At 43.6% G+C, this 17,430-nt stretch overlaps 1 protein-coding gene across 1 annotated transcript in view; it reads left to right on the top strand.

The window, feature by feature from the left end:
* The first annotated feature begins 992 nt into the window (after positions 1–992).
* Positions 993–17,430, top strand: part of Kcmf1 (potassium channel modulatory factor 1) — a 30,351-nt gene continuing 13,913 nt past the window's right edge. Inside the window, exons 1-2 of the mRNA XM_023702950.1 lie at positions 993–1,157; positions 5,273–5,412. Of these exons, the coding sequence (XP_023558718.1) occupies positions 1,127–1,157; positions 5,273–5,412 (171 nt within the window). The 5' untranslated portion in view covers positions 993–1,126. The remainder of the gene's footprint in view (positions 1,158–5,272; positions 5,413–17,430) is intronic.

Raw genomic sequence — 17,430 nt, 5'->3', positions numbered from 1 at the left:
GACAGAGTCTTGCTGTGTAAGCCAGGTCAGCCTTGATTGTGGTCTCCCACCCCCAGTGCTCGGATTGCAGTTGGTATCCAGTTCTGATTGTGAATGCTGACAGTCCCAGTCCACTGCTTCTGCTAGGTCTTTCTGGTGCTACTTTATTTTATTTTATGATTTAAAGCATACTCACTCATTGCACCTTTATTCCTGTGAGATGCTTGATGGTAAGACTCATTTATGACCGCTCTAAATCCTTTGCTGGGTTTTGGTTTTTTTTTTTTTTTTTTTTTTTTGGCAGAACCGGGGATTGAACTCAGGCCCTTGTGCTTGCCAGGGAAGCGCTTATTCCACTGAGCCATCTCCCCAGCCCCCCTTTGCTGGGTTTTTGAGAGCCGCGTGGTGGAATCTGCGCTGTCAGCCTATGTGAAGATGGCTTGTGGTTCTGACCTTTCAGGCATTTTTATTTTCTACTCCACTCTACCTGCAGGTGGGGTGGGAGAGCTTCACTAGGACAGTGTGTGTGCTCCCTGACAGCATTTCTAGCTTGCCGACACCAAAAGGGTCCTTGGCGCAGCTTTCTGAGGAAATGACTGCTCCTGCAGGATTTCGTCTTTGCTTCCTGTACTGCATCCTGTAGTGCCATGGAAAACTAAACTCAGACTTTTACCTGGTTGACCAAGTGCACTTGGTCTGAAAGCTCTGCTTTGTGCTCTTAGGTACTAGTTCTCTTTCCCTCGGTTTCTACCCAAATATTTCACAGAGGACTTTTACATTTCATCAAATACTTAAAGTTATTTCTGCAAGGCGCCTAAAACCCAGCCACTCACGAGCATCCAAGCCAGCACACTCGTGGGAATTCTTTAATGCAGTCGTCACTTGCCATTTCTAGTTATTTTGGAAAGGACGAATTTGTAGGATTAAGTTAATCTCTTCAACATTTATACAGATGAAATGGAAAGTGGCCTTTTACAGCTGCTAATTAAAGAGATTTCTTTTTTTTATAGGTGTCAGCTGTGATGCATGTTTAAAAGGAAATTTTCGAGGTCGCAGATATAAGTGTTTAATTTGCTACGACTACGATCTTTGTGCATCTTGTTATGAAAGTGGTGCAACTACAACAAGGCACACAACTGACCACCCAATGCAGTGCATATTAACAAGGGTAGATTTCGGTAAGTACTCAATGACAGCGCCAATGATGGCCAGTGGCAGTTTTGTTTGTCTGTCCGTGAAGGAAGAATGCTGTAAAACCGTCCTCAGTGGCATACATGAAGCTCCCATTTCATAAAAAGAAAATGAGCCTTGCTTATACATTCTAAGTATTCTATCATTATTTACTTTTTAATGAGAGATACTACAAAATTATTCAACTGACAAGGTATGAAATAGTACAGATGGAATGAAGTCACAGTGTTCTTGCTAGCAGCTCCACAGCTACCCATTCTCGTACTAGTCATCAGAAAACAGGTCACTTTTGCAGCTTGTTAGGGGACATTGTTCACGTATTTAAAAAGCCGTAGTGATTCAAGTCATAATTTCTTACTCAGCCAACAGTTATTATTTGTCTCTTGTAGCCAGCTTTGTGAGTATAAAGCATATATCAAGTGATTTGATTTGCATTTCTCTGGTGGTTAAAGGCCTAAGTGTCTTTTATTATGTTTATTGGCCACTCATGTAACTTTGAGGAAATATCTGTTCCCATCCTTTGTCTATTTTAACAAATTACATGATGGGCCTTTATTACTGAGTTGTAGTAATACTTCAGTATTCTGTATATATGTTCCTTAACAGGTGAACAAGCATTTCCTCCCGTTCTCTTTTGTCTTTTCACTTCCTGGGTCATGTATTTGAAACACGAAAGTTTTCATTTCATTTGTTGAGTGCTTTTGGTGTCGTATCTAGAAAACCACTGCCAAATCGAAGGCCAAAAGATTTAAGCCTATTTTAATAGCTTTATATTTCAGCGTTTACATTTAGGTCTTTCATCCAGTTAGAATTAATTTCTCCATATGGAGTTAATAGGGGGTTTGAAGAAGAATATAATAATAATATCTTCATATCTATAATCCCAGCACACACACACACACACACACACACACACACACACACTGCTTTTTTTGAGACAGGGTTTTGCTATGCAGTTCAGACTGGTCTTGAGCTCACTTGGGCTATCTTTCCATTTTTAGGTCTTTAATTTTGAATAGTGATTTATAGTTAGCAGTATAAGTTATATACCTCTTCTGTTAAATGTAGTCCTGATATTTTATTTTTTGCTCCTATAGGCAAATTTTTATTTATTTTAGGTTTATTGTAAGTATGTAGAAAAAGAATCAGTTTTTGTTTATTTTCACTTTTTTGAGACAGGCTGTCAAGGCTGGCCTCATACTAATGTTGTGGGCCAGGCTGTTCTCAAACTCAACAGTCTTCCTGCCTCAGCTTTCTGAGAGCTAGAATTGCAGGGATGTGCCACCATGCCCAGCTGAGTTTTGTATATACATCTTGTATCTTACAGTGTTGCTGAAATTATTAGCTGGAACAGGTTTTTAATAGATTTCTTAGGAAAGGCCATGTCACCTACAAATATATAGGTTGGGTTTTTTTGTTTTTGTTTTTGTGGTGCTGGGGATGGAACTCAGGACCTTGCGCTTGCCAAGCAAGTGCTTATTCTATTGAGCTGTCTCCCTGGGCCCTTGTTTTTATTTTTTAGGGAAAGATTACAGTATGTTCAGGGTCTCACTACTAGATTGGATTCAGTGATCCGCGTGTTTACAGCCTCCCAAGAGCTGGGATTACAGAAGTATATAGGGTTATTTTAATTCTTCCTTTCCATCTAGATGCCTTTCATTTACTCTTTTTAGATTTCTGAAGAAAATGGGCAAGAGTAAATACTCTCTTCTTGTATTCCCCTCCTCCCACCCCGGTACTGGGGATTGTACTTAGGACCTTGTACTTGCCAGGCAAATGCTTATTCTGCTGAGCTATCTCCCCAGCCCTTGTATTCAATTTTAGAGAGAAAGCATTCAGTGTTTTACCAAAGGAATAATAGTTAATGGGTTTTGGCTTACACTTTTTTTTTTTTTTTTTTTTTCCCAACCAGGGATTGAACTCAGGCTCTTTTTGCCAGGCAAGTGCTTATTCTACTGAGCTATCTCTCCGGCCCTGGCTCATACTCTTTGTTGTGTAGGGAAATACTATTTGGTTTTTTGTTTGTTTTTTTAATGTATTTATCCTCAACTACCCTGTATCCACCTTACATTTCTGTACATATAACTAACTGATCAGGCTATATACCTAATGCACGACTACCTTTAAAATAGTTTAAGAGGGGGCCGGGAAGATGGCTCAGTGGAATAAGCGCTTCCCTGGCAAGCGCAAGGGCCTGAGTTCAATCCCCGGTTCCGCCAAATAATTAATTAATTAATTAATTAATTAAAATAGTTTTAAGTCTCAAGAAAGAATATAAACAAATCTTTCAGTGGACACTTTCATTTTCTTATAAAAGAAATACTCTTACGTTTGCCATTGTTTGTTTTAAAGAATTAGTTCTTACAGTGAAGTAATGTAACATACTAAATATATTTAGTCTTTTTTGTGTGAGTAACCACTGGAGAAAAAATGGATATTCCCTGAGTTATACTAATGTAGTAAATAGATTATTCCCACAGATTCCGGGTCATTGTTCAATAACCCACCTGACCCACTTGGGTAAAGTCCCCTGTGGTGGTACACTGTCCAAGTTTGCATCCACAAGAACGGATCGCTGATTGTCCTTCCTGCTGTAAGTGTAGTACATTCAGTGAAAAATAAGGTGTGATCAAAAAATACGTTTTTTTTTTTTTTTTTTTTTTAGCTTACTACAGTGAAAGACATTGCCAGGTTTAACTGTTAGCATGAGGGGAGTAACTTGAGGGAATTAATAGTAATGTGCCTTTTACTCTGATGTATTTTTTTCATTTAAGTATTCACTAAATGTTTTTATCGTCCTGTGGCTGGGAGTTGCTATATTGATCATGTACATTTTTCATTTTCCTTTGAGCACTGTATCCCTTTATATAGTACACTGTACTGATTGTTTCTTTTGATAGCAGTATTGCCACAGTATATAGAGAGATGAGGAAAAAATTAAAATTAGATACAGATTTAGAATGGTTTCAAGGGGCTGGTGAGATGGCTCAGTGGTCTAAAGCACCTACTTAGAACAGCTTAGCAAACCACAGGGACCGCGGTTCAATCCCCCAGCACCACATGCCAGCCAGCCCCGCCCCCTGGTGGGCTGAGCTGGCCACACACACACACACACACACACACACACACATAAATAAATAAATAAAATTTTTTTAAAAAGAATGGTTTCAAAATTCAACAAAGGGCAATGTGTTAATCAACTTTCTGTCTCTATGACAAAATACCTGACATAATCAGTTTAAAAGATGGAAAGGAGGAGGCCGGGGAGATGGCTCAGTAGAATAAGCAGCTGTTTGGCAAGCACAGGGGCCTGAGTTCAATCCCCAGTTCCGCCAAAAAAAAAAAAAAAGATGGAGAGGAGCCAAGTGTGGTGTATGCCCATAATCTCAGCTACTTAGAAGGCTGAGACACAGGTTGGAAAGTTTGAAGCTGGCTCGGGCATTTGAAACTCTGTCTCAGAATTTTAATAAGAGGCCTGAGGGTGTGATCCCCGGTGAGTAGGTGAGTAAAGTGCTTGCCTGGTGTGGTTCCAGCCCCCAGTATCACACAACAGAAGAAAGACGCAAGGTTTCTTTTGGCTCACAGTTAGTTGCACAGTTTTCAGCCTGTGGTCACTGGGCCCTGTTACCTTGGCAGCACAGTCTTCCCTGGTCACAGCATATGGTAGAGGACCCTGGTTGGTGTGCCTCTTGGTAGGGGTGAAGCAGAGAGAAAAAGGGGCCAGAATCCCAATGCCCACTTCCAGGGTATGCCCCAGGGACCTAGCTTCTCCTGCCTAGTCCTCCTCCTCCCACAAGGTTCTTCTACTTTGAGCAGCACTCTTGGCCCTGTGGAGTGGGAAGAGACTTGCTTGTCCAGGGCTGTAGCAGCTGCCTGGGAGGCAGTGCCAGGAGAGCACCGCAGGGCCCTGGGAAATCAGGGTAGGACACCTGTAAACAGAGGGGCAGAGGTGTCTGCGCTCCTTGACAGAGAGAGGTTTTTACCAAGTGTGTCAGGCAGCCTTTTTCTTGATGTTATTGTACCATATGAAACATTGTAATGTTAAATTAAGTATTAAAAAACTGATAATTATTTCTCAATGCAATTCCATTTTATTTTTCAGATTTGTACTATGGTGGGGAGGCTTTCTCTGTAGAGCAACCACAGTCTTTTACTTGTCCCTATTGTGGAAAAATGGGCTATACGGAGACATCTCTTCAAGAACATGTTACTTCTGAACATGCAGAAACATCAACAGAAGTGGTATGTGAAGCGGCCTCATGTCTAAAACAGTTGTTGTGAAGTACGTTAGTCCTAAAATTAATAAAGCAAGGTCACCATCCTCTAATTCGTGCTATTAAAATGAACTTTTAACAGCCCATGTCATAGTCCTAGGCGGCTGTGTTTGTACATGATGTTTATTCACATTAGCCCCCCCCCCCCGTTGCTGATAGCACATTGCAAAGTGGCCAGTTCAGGAGTGCTTCTTTAAATGCGCTGTGAAAAGATTGAAAAGACCCCCCAGTGAGTCTTCATGGCATCTCTTTGTAGAGTATTTTTACTGTTGTGTTTTGGGTTTTTCTTGTACAAGAAACTTCATGAAGAAATACAAAACTCTTTGGTTGTATAATGAGTAGTGGCCCATTACCAAGATTCATTGCAGTGTATCTCTGACCTTACATGGTTTTCATCAGATCAAAAGTCTTGCTTCCTGCATCAGAGCTTCCCCAGGTGGCTTCCTTCCTTGTCCTACCTGGTGGCTGAAAGCCAGGGACCTAGAATAATGCACGAAGCACCCCCTTGAAAGCTTTTTTGGGTTTGTACTTAACATCTGAAGCAGTGTTCATCCAAGTGAAAAATGACCAAAGCACTCCAGAAAATTTCTCCCTCACTTCTTTATCACAGCAGTGATAGGTTAAAAGAAGGTTTGCTGGGCCAGGGAGATAGCTCAGTAGAATAAGTGCCTGCCTGGTAAGTGCAAGGGCCTGAGTTCAATCCCCAGTTCTGCCAGAGAGAGAGACAGACAGACACACAGAGAGAGAGACAGATAGACAGAGCTTGCTGTGGAACTATAGGTATTGGATTTGAAGAATTTTGGTGCAGATAGTTCCACATACATCAATTGATAAGCCCCAAAATGTACTCAAAGCAAATTAGATAAAATCTAGAGAAATAAAGTAGCCTGCCGTGACATAACAAATAAGGTATCTGAACTTGGCCAAAGGTCTTCTGGGTTCTCTGATGCTCACAGATGTCATAAGGTTTATATGGTGCGAAGAGTTGGTAAATTCACTTTATACAGTCTTTAAGTCAGATGTTAACATCTAGTAATAGGCTAGGAGTGCTCTTGTCTTGCATCTAGGGGAGCCGTAGAGCACTGTGGTTGTGGTCACATTTTACTACAATTCTTAGTTTGTGTGTGACGCCCCGCCGTGCCCACTTGCTGGGCACGGAGCTCAGGGCCTCACCTGTGCTGTGCAAGCCTTCCCTCTCGCTCTGCTCTGTCCAGCCACTTCCTGTTCCTGAGTGTCTGTAAAGTGTCTGCTTCCTTGCGGCGCAGTCCCAGGTGACACTAGGGAAAACCTTGTCTCTCTTGGGTTTCCATCCTGGTGGTAGTGGCACTGACACTGACTGTCTTTAATTTATATTAAGTTTGGTGCTGTATTCACTCACCCAATATAGTAAGACGGGGTGGGGGTGGCAGGAGTTCCCCTTATGGTAAATTAGGTAGTCCTTAAAAAGTCTACTGCTTTTATTAGCCTACTGGGAAAGACCACAGCCCAGTTTTCCCACATCTAAAATTAAAAAATCCAGTGAAAATGTAAGTTTTTCTCATGAGTAAAAAGCAGATTTTTTGAGCCAGGCCTGGTAGTACTTACCTGCAGCACCAGCACTTATGAAGATGAGGATGAGTGCTGGTATTGCGGGGAAGTAATAACTGCAAAAATCTGTGGAGAATTTAGGGGCACAGGATATACTGTAGATACTGTGTCGCCGTAGGAACTGTCTGCCGAGAGCCAGCGTAGTTCATCCAAGTAGCAATATTAATCACTTTCCTGTTGCAGGTACAAAGTACTTTCAGGCAGAATAAAATGACTTAAAGGAGGAGTTTATTTTGACCCAGTCTCAAAAGTTTCAGTCCATGGTTAGCAGGTTTAAAGCAGAAATAGCGTGGCAGGAGGCCTGGTGCACAGGAAAATTGCTCTCCACAGCAGCTCTGCAGCCAGAAGGCAGAGCAAGAAGGCAGCAGGAGGAATGAGGGTGCCCCATCCAGGCTGGGCCCCTTCCTCCCAGCCCCCACCTCCAAATGGGAGGCTTTGGGGGCTGTTCCAGATCTAAACCATAGCAACACCGAATTAGCAGTACCCGGCTGCATGTAGCTAATGTCAAGTTTGATCAGAATGTAGGACTTTCACCATTTGTACCTTTGCATGCTGGGCAAGTGCTACCAAATACTTTTTTGTTTGTTTGTATTGTGATATTGGGAATTGAACCCCCGAGGCCTGCACTGAGCTTCATCTCCAGCCAATTTTTTTTTTTTTAAATGAGCAGAATATATTTATCGAGAGAAAGAAAGCTCTTGTCCGAGAGACGGACAGGGGGGTGGGGGCCCGAGTGTATAGTTCCCTCCAGCCAATTTTAAATTTTGTGACAGGGTATCACTAAGTTGCACAGGTTGGACTCAAACTTCTGGTCTTCCTGTTTCACCCTCTGGAGTGATGGGATTACACCAAGCCCAGAAAACAATTCTGTGTTTGGAAATGCACTGTCTTTGCATGTTATAAAGTAATACATATTTTGAGTACATTTACTTGTTCAAAGTCAAATAGATGATGGTACTTCTGATTTTAAGGTTGATCCAGCCATTAGCATTCCAGGGAAAAAATTTGAGTTGCTCTTGGAAGGAAATGGTTAGAGACCCTGTAGAGATTCCAGCTGCATTTTAGGATAGTCCTGTATTTATGTATTAATAGCTTTAAAACTAATTCTGTACAAAATTAGTTCTTTAAGATGATAGGAAAACCAAGAGCAGAATGGTTTGGGTTATTGTGAGAATAAATAATAGCAGCTCTTCCAGGAAGGTGTCAGTGCTTAGCATCAGAGGGTGGTGGTCTCTGGGGAGGAATCCTCCCGGAGCTGAGTTTTCATTGGCTGAACTTTCCTCTTTGTTGAAGTAAAATCTTTGGTGGCAAGGTGAACAAAACTGTGTTCATAATGGAAAAGACCCCTGGTGTGGAGGGGCTGCTGGGTAAGATAGCAGATCTAGCGATTGCCATTCTGTTTTGCTTTGAACCCTACGTCCTATGAAATGCTGCTTTGTCTAGTTCGGTGTCCAGACAGTGAATGTCAAGTTAGTGCATAGAAATGTGTTGCAGGACTCTCAGGAAGACCTGTAGAAAGCAACATAAGCCAGAGGTGGGAGCAGCTGACAGACAGGTCCAGACATTCTTCAGGCTGTCCCCCGCCTTGTTGCTTCCCCTCTCACCACCTCTTCCTTTTAGAGTATCACCATTATGTACCCAGTGTTGGCCCCGGACTTGCAGAGGTCTTCCTCAGCCTCCCAAGTGTTTGTGCCCCATGCCTAGCAACCACAGCCACCTCTTCTTTCCTGCCTTTCCCTTCAGTTAAAATACATACACACACGCGCGCGCAGTGTGTGTGTATTAGAATTGTCTGAAAATAGCAGTTTTGGTTTTCATGGCTGAGGTAAATTTTTTCTAGAATTCTCTCCCAAACTCAGCCTACTTGACAAACTGATTATGACCTTGAGAAGAGGAACACACAGAGCTCTGTTAGCACCAAACCAGTTTAAACTCACTAGAAATAATTTGGGCAGAATTCACCTCCACTGTGCGCTCTCTGCTCATGCCTCCCAGCTTCCAGCCCCCTCCCCTTTTTTTATCTTTTATTTCTTTATTTATTTGGTATAGGGTCTCACTGTGCAGCTCAGACTCATAGTGATCCTCCTGTCTCCGTCTCCCCAGTGCTGGGATTATAGGCATGCACCTCCTCACCTGGTTTCAGTGGCTGGCAAGGCACAGAGCGGGACAGCATGTAGTACTAGGAATTGAACCCAGCCAGGCCCTTGCGCTTAGCCCGCCGAACTATCTCCCCAGCCCTCCAGCCTCTTATTGTTTTTTTTTTTTTTTTTTTTTAGAGAGAGAGAGAGAGAGAGAGAGAGATAGAGAGAGAGAGAGAGTGTGTGTTGTGTGTGTGTGTGTGTGTGTGTGTGTGTGTGGCCAGCTCAGCCCACCAGGGGGCGGGGCTGGCTGGCATGTGGTGCTGGGGGATTGAACCGTGGTCCCTGATGCTTTGCTAAGCTTGTTCTAAGTAGGTGCTTCAGACCACTGAGCCATCTCTCCAGCCCCAGCCTCTTATTGTTATCTTCTCAAAGTTGCAAGTAAAATAGGTGACTACCCCCAGTACAGGTGGAAGAAAAGTAGAATTTAGAATGGGATTTTTTTTTTTTTTTTCCTCCCAGCCAAGCACAAGTGCTTATTCTGAGGTGAAATACGGACAGGATACAAAATCCAAACAATTCTGATTCCTTGGAGTTAATTTCAGTGAGACTAAGTTACACTTTTTCAAGTTTTATTAGTTCTCAAGACATTAGTATGCTCATAAGTTGAACTTCTATATAATACACATGTTGAAAAGCAAAATTTACTTCTTAGGATATTCTGAAGAATGTACAAAAATGTAAGGAAAATTTAGAATTTTTTTGTAGCAAAAATCCCATAACGTTCTGGATTCTACTCTTTGGAAGCAAGTAACAGTTCCAACCCCATAATTTAAATGGGAAGAATGGAACTGAGGAAGAAAACTAATATGAAGTAACTGGTGTTTGGTAATAAGTTAATTTCAGTGTTCCAGTGCAGTAGCAGAAAACTAGAGTAGCTCTAGCTGAATTGGTGCTTTCTCAGATCCTGAGAGGCCATGTATCTGCATTGCAGGTCGGGGCCAGGGGCCACATAGCTGCAAGTCACATGGCTCTTGAAGGACTAGAATGAATTGAGGACCACGTAGCATAGATATTCGACTAGTGCTCTGTGTGTGTGCTCAGAGCACAGCTGCCATGCTGCTGAGAACTCATGAAGTGCATAGGGTGTATAAGGTAAACAGAACTTGTAGTTGAGGGGCCGGGGAGATGGCTCAGTAGGATAAGCACTTGACTGGCAAACGCAAGGATCTGAGTTCAATCCCCGGTTCCGCCAAAAAAAAAAAGACTTTGTAGTTGAGCAGGAGATCCAAAACATCATGTTCCCATTGCCTTGGCAGTAGTTAGCTCACCAGAGCATTTCCTCCTCCCTCTCATCCCTGCCCCTTCTTTTGTGTAAGCAGTAAAATGTAACACACGTGCAGATGCTTGTGTCCTGGCCTTAGGTCCTGGTGACTCCTTTGGGGTCATCGCCTTTCCATAGAACAAACTGTTAAAAACACCCCCTGCATGCTGAAAGTGCACAGGAAATCTGCCCTGCAGGAAGAGCCAGTGGTGTTTCTCAAGCCGAGTTCCCAGCGATGTTCCCCTCAAAGGAAAGACCTGCTTTGCACCTCCTAAAGACAACGAAAAAGTAGTACCATTTTTTTTAAAGAAGGGATGAAATTATGTGAATTTTAATGGTGGCAGGAGCTGTGCTCATTTCATGTTTGTTTGTTTTGTGGAACCGGGGATTGAACTCAGTCCCTTGTGCTTGCCAGGCAAGTGCTTATTCTACTGAGCTATCTCCCCAGCCCCTCATGTTAATTTCTATACTCAGAATATACAGTTAGCACTGACTTGGCACTCAGCAAATACTCCAGGAGTTAGGTAATCCCTGGTGACAGCATTGTGTGCTATAACAAATGTAACCAGTCAGAATTTTAGTTAACTTTACCAACTCACTTGGATTTCAGAGCACAGACTCCTTACCTGGAATAGGGATTTAATTACAGGGTAGCATGAGGGAAATGGTGCTTGGAATAGTTTGGGGAAGCGCCCGTGCCTTAAGCCACATCCACAGGATTCACTCCACTTTAAATGTTTTTATTTAAGTTTATGTAGACTACCTGGATATTATGTGAAGAAATCATCCCACCCCAGCTGGGGTGTGAAGATTTTGAGGCCAGCCTGAATTACATAGTGGGAGCCTGTCCAAAAAAAAGAGGGGTTACCCTAATGGAAAAAGAGGCTGTTCGGGGATTGAGGGCGTAGCTCACTGGTGAAGCACTTGCTTTGAATTCGGAGGCCCTGGGTTTGAGCTCCATGTCTCACTATCACCCTGCTCATGCAGCTGTTTTGGGACACCTGGTTTGGGAATCAGTACGTAATCAGTGCATAATTGGCTTTCATTCACAGCAGTGTAAGAAAGCCTATTTGACCTTAACGTTGAAATTTAATATAACATTTAAAAACAGGAAAATGATATAAACATGTGTTTTTAATCTTCTGTTTGTGGTTGGGGGAGGAAGCATATTTACAGAAATATACAACCTTTCCAAAAGAACTCTTAACAGTGAGTGAATTTTTCATTCTTTTAACTTAACTACAAAACCTATGACACCTGCGAGATACATAGGTCAGGACCAAGGAGTAGGAAAAGGGGCAAGGAATGTTGAAGTAATGACAGGAAGGGAACAAGAGGCAGAGTCTTTAGAAGGGTTTGCAGGTCAGGAAAGTGTAGGTGTCTGAGCAGCAGCAGCCCCATCAATTGGCTTTACAGGTGGAACCCAGGGAGAACCCAACACTTCTGCCCCTGAAGAATGATGACAGAAGGAAAGGTGTGCAGGGTCATTCCCAGGCCAACTATTAAGGTCACCTTGGAGAGGGACACACACTCTGGCCTTTTTACAAGACAAGCTTCTGATAAAGTGTGAAATACTGCTTCCTGAAATCATGGAATTCTTACAGTGAAGTAAAGTGGCCGTGGACATGATAACAGCTTTAAATCTTGGCTTGTGTACATAGACCTCTTGGTGTGGCTAAAGCCCAAACTAGTACGTTTGACACAATCAGATGGTGGTACAGGAAGTAGGGACAGAGCTTTGTGACTTAAGCTAGACCTGAAAAAATGGGTGAGATTTCTGAAAGAGGAAAGAGGCAGAAGGGTGCTGCACTATTTTCAAGGAACAGCAAAGTGTGACTGAAGCACGGCAAGGCTTGGCTTGTGAAGTAGCAGGGCAGTAGAATCGAGTCAGTCACATGAGACAGACAGGAGAGAAGCTCGGACAGCCAGAGAGCTTGCCTTTTGCTCTGCTGGACAATAAAGAGCTGTTTCAGCAGCTGCACAGAGGAATGCTGTCATGTTCTCCACCTCATGGCACACAGGCCGCCTCTCACTGGGGAAGGGCAGGCTGCTGGAAGCTGATTCTGCAGCTCTTTGAAGAGGAAGCCCTAGCATCCTAGCCCTAACCGCTGTGATTGGGCAGGGCTACAGAAGGGGTGGACGTCACAAAAAGCCTGACTTGCTGCTCATAAATTTATGGTGGACAGAGAACAGAACAGTCAGAAATGTAGTGTTGCCAGAAACTCACAGAAGAAAATGATACAGAAATATCAAAAGAAAAAAATTTCCTGTGGATCTGAATCAGATTAAGGAAAGGCATGAATTTATCAAGTTTGTGATCCAGGAACCTCGTGAAGAAGTTCCGGTCACATCAGGTGCTTCAGGCACTTTGATCCCTCTGAGAACACAGCCTGTCTGAGTGGGGGTGCTCATGGGCAAGGAGCCCACCGCCTCCAGCATGCACTCCAGCCCCTCATCTTGCCACGGCCAGCTTCTAGGAAAGCTGGATTTTATGCTGGATCCAGTAGACACCTTTTAAATGGGTTTTTCTGTGACTGTGAACAAAATGAACAAGTAACTTCCTAGAAGCCAACGAAGAAAGGGAGAGAACTCACTGCATCTGGAGCTTCCCTCCTCCTGTGTGTTTACAGCTGTGCACAGTACCTAGAGAGAGAGAGTGCTGCCTGGTTGCATTCACCCAAGAAAGTGGCTGAAGGGGTCTAATCTTGCTTTAGACTGGTTAAAAAATGTATTTTAAGGTCCTGAATTCAATCCCTGGTACCACAAAAAAAAAAAGTATTTTAAAAACAAAAATGCTGGCTTTGGCTAGTTTTTAATGGACAGGTGGCCTGTGCCATGGGCACGGGCTCTGTTAGCAGGAGCGTGGTGTGTAAGGTGGTGCAGCAGCCCTGGGAGATGTGTTCTAGACGCCAGTGACAACCCGTGTTCAGTGTGCCCTGCCGCCTTGTCTGCTTGGCAGTTGTGCAGTGGAATGTGTGGGAAGATGCCAACTCCAGTACACTCTCGGGGGGCCTCCTCTCCTTTGGTAAAGGCTCCTGAAGGGGCTTACAGATACAGAGCAAGACAGAGTAACCCTCAGCGGCTAGACAAAGCAGCAGAGGAGTCAACCAGCTAAGGGGAAACCAAGGACAGCAGGGCATTTGTTAATAAGATTTTGTTGTTGTTCTATAAGTAAAGTAACATTTGGTATTTTATATGATAGGAAAATAGTTTATAAATTTTCAGTGCTGTTTTATGTTCAGGTTGTATTTGACAGACCTTACTTATCCAGCTATAAGTAGCACTTAAGATCTCAAACCACCCACCCCATCTGTTACCAAGGCTAAGGAAACTGTATTTTTAACAAATGCTCCAGGTAAATTTATATTCTTAAAAAATTTAAAAAATAACGTATATTCTTAGCCAAATTTAGGATGTACTGCTATAAAACAATCCAGTAAGCATTAATGATGGGAGGCTGTCACAGCTTAAAGCAGATGTGTTATATGGGATGTACCTGTGAGAGTCATAAGCAGTGCGTGTCATATGGCAGAGACGCTGTGATAAATGTGGCTGTGGTCACATTTTAAGGTTAACAGCCCACCCTTTGTATGGAACTTTCCTGTACCAGAAAGATACTGGCACATAAGTAGGAATGGAGGAAGACTAAACACGAGTTGCGCCCCTGAGGAGGGGGCCGGTCTCCAACCCCATGTCTTTTCTGGTTCTGTCCCATTTGCTTCTTATTCTCATTTTCTTGTTGTTTCTTCCATTACCCCTAAGAAAAGAGCCTTGGACCTCACTCGTACTCAAAGTTTTGATTCTTAAATATGAATTTACCTGCCGAGTATAAAACAGGATGCTTAAAAGATAGGCCCGGTCACCAGTTCTGTAGCACCGCAGCTTAGTGTTCCTTCCCACTGTCTGTGTGAGTTTACTTCCTGTGACCCAAACATAGCAACATCTTCTGCTTGTTGTAAATCTCATCCCTTGATTTTCTGCGTCAGGTGCCAAGCAGGCTGTACCTCCCACTCCAATAACTCCTAATCCTCAATGGTTCTTTATCTCTACTGGTTGTGGAAAGTAGTTGGTAGGTTGTTCAGGATTTCTCTTTAAATACCCTTATCCTAGTGGAATAACTGCTATGCAGTCCAAAAGACTTTGTAAAACTGAAGTTAATATACAGTCATGAGGATCTTCATTTTCTGTTTTACTTCCCCCATCAAAAAAGTACTTTGTGGGGGCCAGGAAGATAGCTCAGTAGAATAAGCGCTTGCCTGGCAAGCTCAAAGGCCTGAGTTCAATCCCCAGTTCCGCAAAAAAAAAAAAAAAAAAAAAAAAAGTACTTTGTAATTTGTAGGCTATCGAGATAGGAAGGTTATCCTCCATCCTTTGGTATTTGTGTTTCCCTTCTGTGCATATGTATCCTTAAGCCAGCCTCTCATCTGGGAGTATTTATGTGTGGGGCAGTTCATGCCATGGTGTTGGCTGCCTGGAGCCAGAAGTAGGGGGGAGAAAAGTCTGAGGATATAGCCTGGGCGCCTGAGACCCATCCCGAAGACGGTAATGTTTAGATGTGCCTCAAAGTACTGATGCTTCTGCAGCTATCTTTGTGCAACTAAACCCGTTTATAGATTCCATCCAAAGACAGGTCTAGGGCTGGTGAGGTGGCTCAGTGGTCTAAAGCACCTACTTAGAACAAGCTAAGCTAAGCAAAGCACAGGGACCGTGGTTCAGTCCCCCAGCACCGCATGCCAGCCAGCTCTGCCCCCTGGTGGGCTGAGCTGGCCACACACACACACAATAAATAAATAAATAAATAAATAAATAAATAAATAAATAAATAAATAAATAAATAAATAAATAAATAAATAAATATTTAAAAAAGACAGGTCTAAATAAAGGGAAATAACTTAGGGGAAAGGTGCCCTTTTTTTCCTTTTGGTGATCATGTTCTCCTTTTAAAAATTTTTAATTAATTATTTGATACAGGATCTCAATACATGGCCTGACTCATAGTGATCCTACTGTCTCAGCCTCTCCAGTGCTGGGATTACAGGTATAGGCTACCACGCCCAGTTCTGGTGGCTGGCAAAGTGCACCCAAGATTCTGGGGCTGGGCCGGCATGGCATGTTCTCTTCAAATAAAATTTTATATGATCCTGTATAGTAAAACTATATATAATTGGGTTCCTATTCATTGTTGGAAAAATAAATCTCGAAGATCTCTAAGGTGGTGCACACCCGTCACCCCAGCTCCTCAGGAAGGTCTGAAGTGTGAGGTCAGCCTAGTAACTTAGTGAGATCCTGTTTCAAAATAAACAGAAGGCCTGCAGGTGAGCTCAGCAGCAAGACAGTTACTTGTGTGAGACTCTGAGTTCAATCCCTAGGCCCCTTCCCCCCACAAATTAAGGCACCTTGTTTATTTTTATATATTTATTTTGTTTTGTTTAATTTTAAACAACTAGAACTTGTTTCATTTCTTCAAACCTTGTTGGTCTAATTTTTCTCCCTAAGTCTGGTCACAGTTAAGAACTAAAGATGAGAAACTAGAAAAACAGAGCAAGCCTGATTGGTGGTAGAAAGATGAGAAAGCACCTGAACATGTGGGGTGCAGCGCCAGGCATCAGGGTCAAACCCACCTCCACCCAGTCCTGGGTGGCCTGGAGTGCTGTCCTATGTGTCCACTGCGCCCAACACCTCTGTTAATCCAGCCTTTCCCTCCGGGTGAGCCCAGTTTCAGGATACCAAACTGCAGACCTCCTCCTCCATGCCACCCCCACCTGCCCTGGATGACACCTGTGAAGCCTTTGGGCCTCACATGATGTGCCCAGGGATGGTGATGGAGAAGATGATGTGGAAGAAAATGAAGAAAGCTCATAAAAAAGTGCATAAACACTGCAAGCATGGCGAGCATGCCTCCTCCTTCCCTCAGTGACTGGATGCAGGGCCTGGACCCTCCTCTAGTCTTGCCAGCCCCCTCTCCCATCAGGCTTCAGCTGCCGCTCATTGTATTGGAGAGTTACCCCTCCTCAGCCCCTTCCTGAGCCTTGCCCTGCCCTGCAGCCCTGGCCCCTGGGGACGTGGGAAGTGAATCCCATGTGCTAGCTAGCCAAGGTCATCCTCCAGCTGCTTGATAGGTCCATAGCTGAAGGGTATCGTGAAGCGGGGTTTGAAGATGGCAAGATTGCTGAGCTGAATGCTGAAGACAGGCTTTAGATAGGGAGGTTTGGGGGACATTTCATTATAAGAAATCCTGTTTAAAAAAAAAAAAAACTAAAATACTACTGTCCAACAGCTCTCAGAAAATGTATAATCTACTTAGGCAAGCCAGAATCACTGGAAAATTAAGTATGTCAGACACCCGCAGGCAGCCACAGAGCATAAGCAGGGTACAGACAGTAAACTCCTAGGAACAAAAAAGATAATTTGTAAACCTGCGAGTAAATACCGTTACTTTTCTCTCCCAGGGAAAGTTTCTAGTCACCTTCCTAGCATCTCCCAAAAGTGTACACCTCTCAGCGCCCCAGACGTGCTCCATGGTGACCTAGTTCTTTCGCACACTGTTGTGTTTAATCGTTCTTTTTCATGAGCATCCTCAGGTTTTTCTCGAGGATATTGCTGAGTCCTGAGTCACACAGTAAAGAGACAGCAGCCTGGGCATTAGAGACACTGGTATCAAGTTGGAGTTCAACTCTGAGGGCTTCTGCTGTCCAGGCATGAGAAGGTGGGAAGTTGCTGGTTCACATTCTGGGAGTCAGAGCTTGTTTTCTGACCTGTCGCCTGGCCTTGTCCTGAGGCTCACATTCCATTTCCTTCTTGCTTTCTGCTGTAAGCAGACTGTAAAGCCTACTGATGGCCCTGTCTCGCATGCCCTGGCTGGCAGTGACTCGTATCCTCATGTTCTGCCTTGAGCCCTCTTTCCGTGGGGAGGCACAGGCCTCCACTGTAACTCTGGCCTCCTGGCTGCCTTTGGCCATGCCCTTTGCACCAGTCCTTTGTTGGCCCTTTGTTTTTT

The sequence above is a fragment of the Octodon degus genome, unplaced genomic scaffold (genome assembly GCF_000260255.1).
Source record: "Octodon degus isolate 3935 unplaced genomic scaffold, OctDeg1.0 scaffold00162, whole genome shotgun sequence".
NCBI lineage: Eukaryota > Metazoa > Chordata > Mammalia > Rodentia > Octodontidae > Octodon > Octodon degus.
The sequence above is the reverse complement of the archived record's forward strand: the minus strand, read 5'-3'. Positions and strand labels throughout refer to the sequence as shown.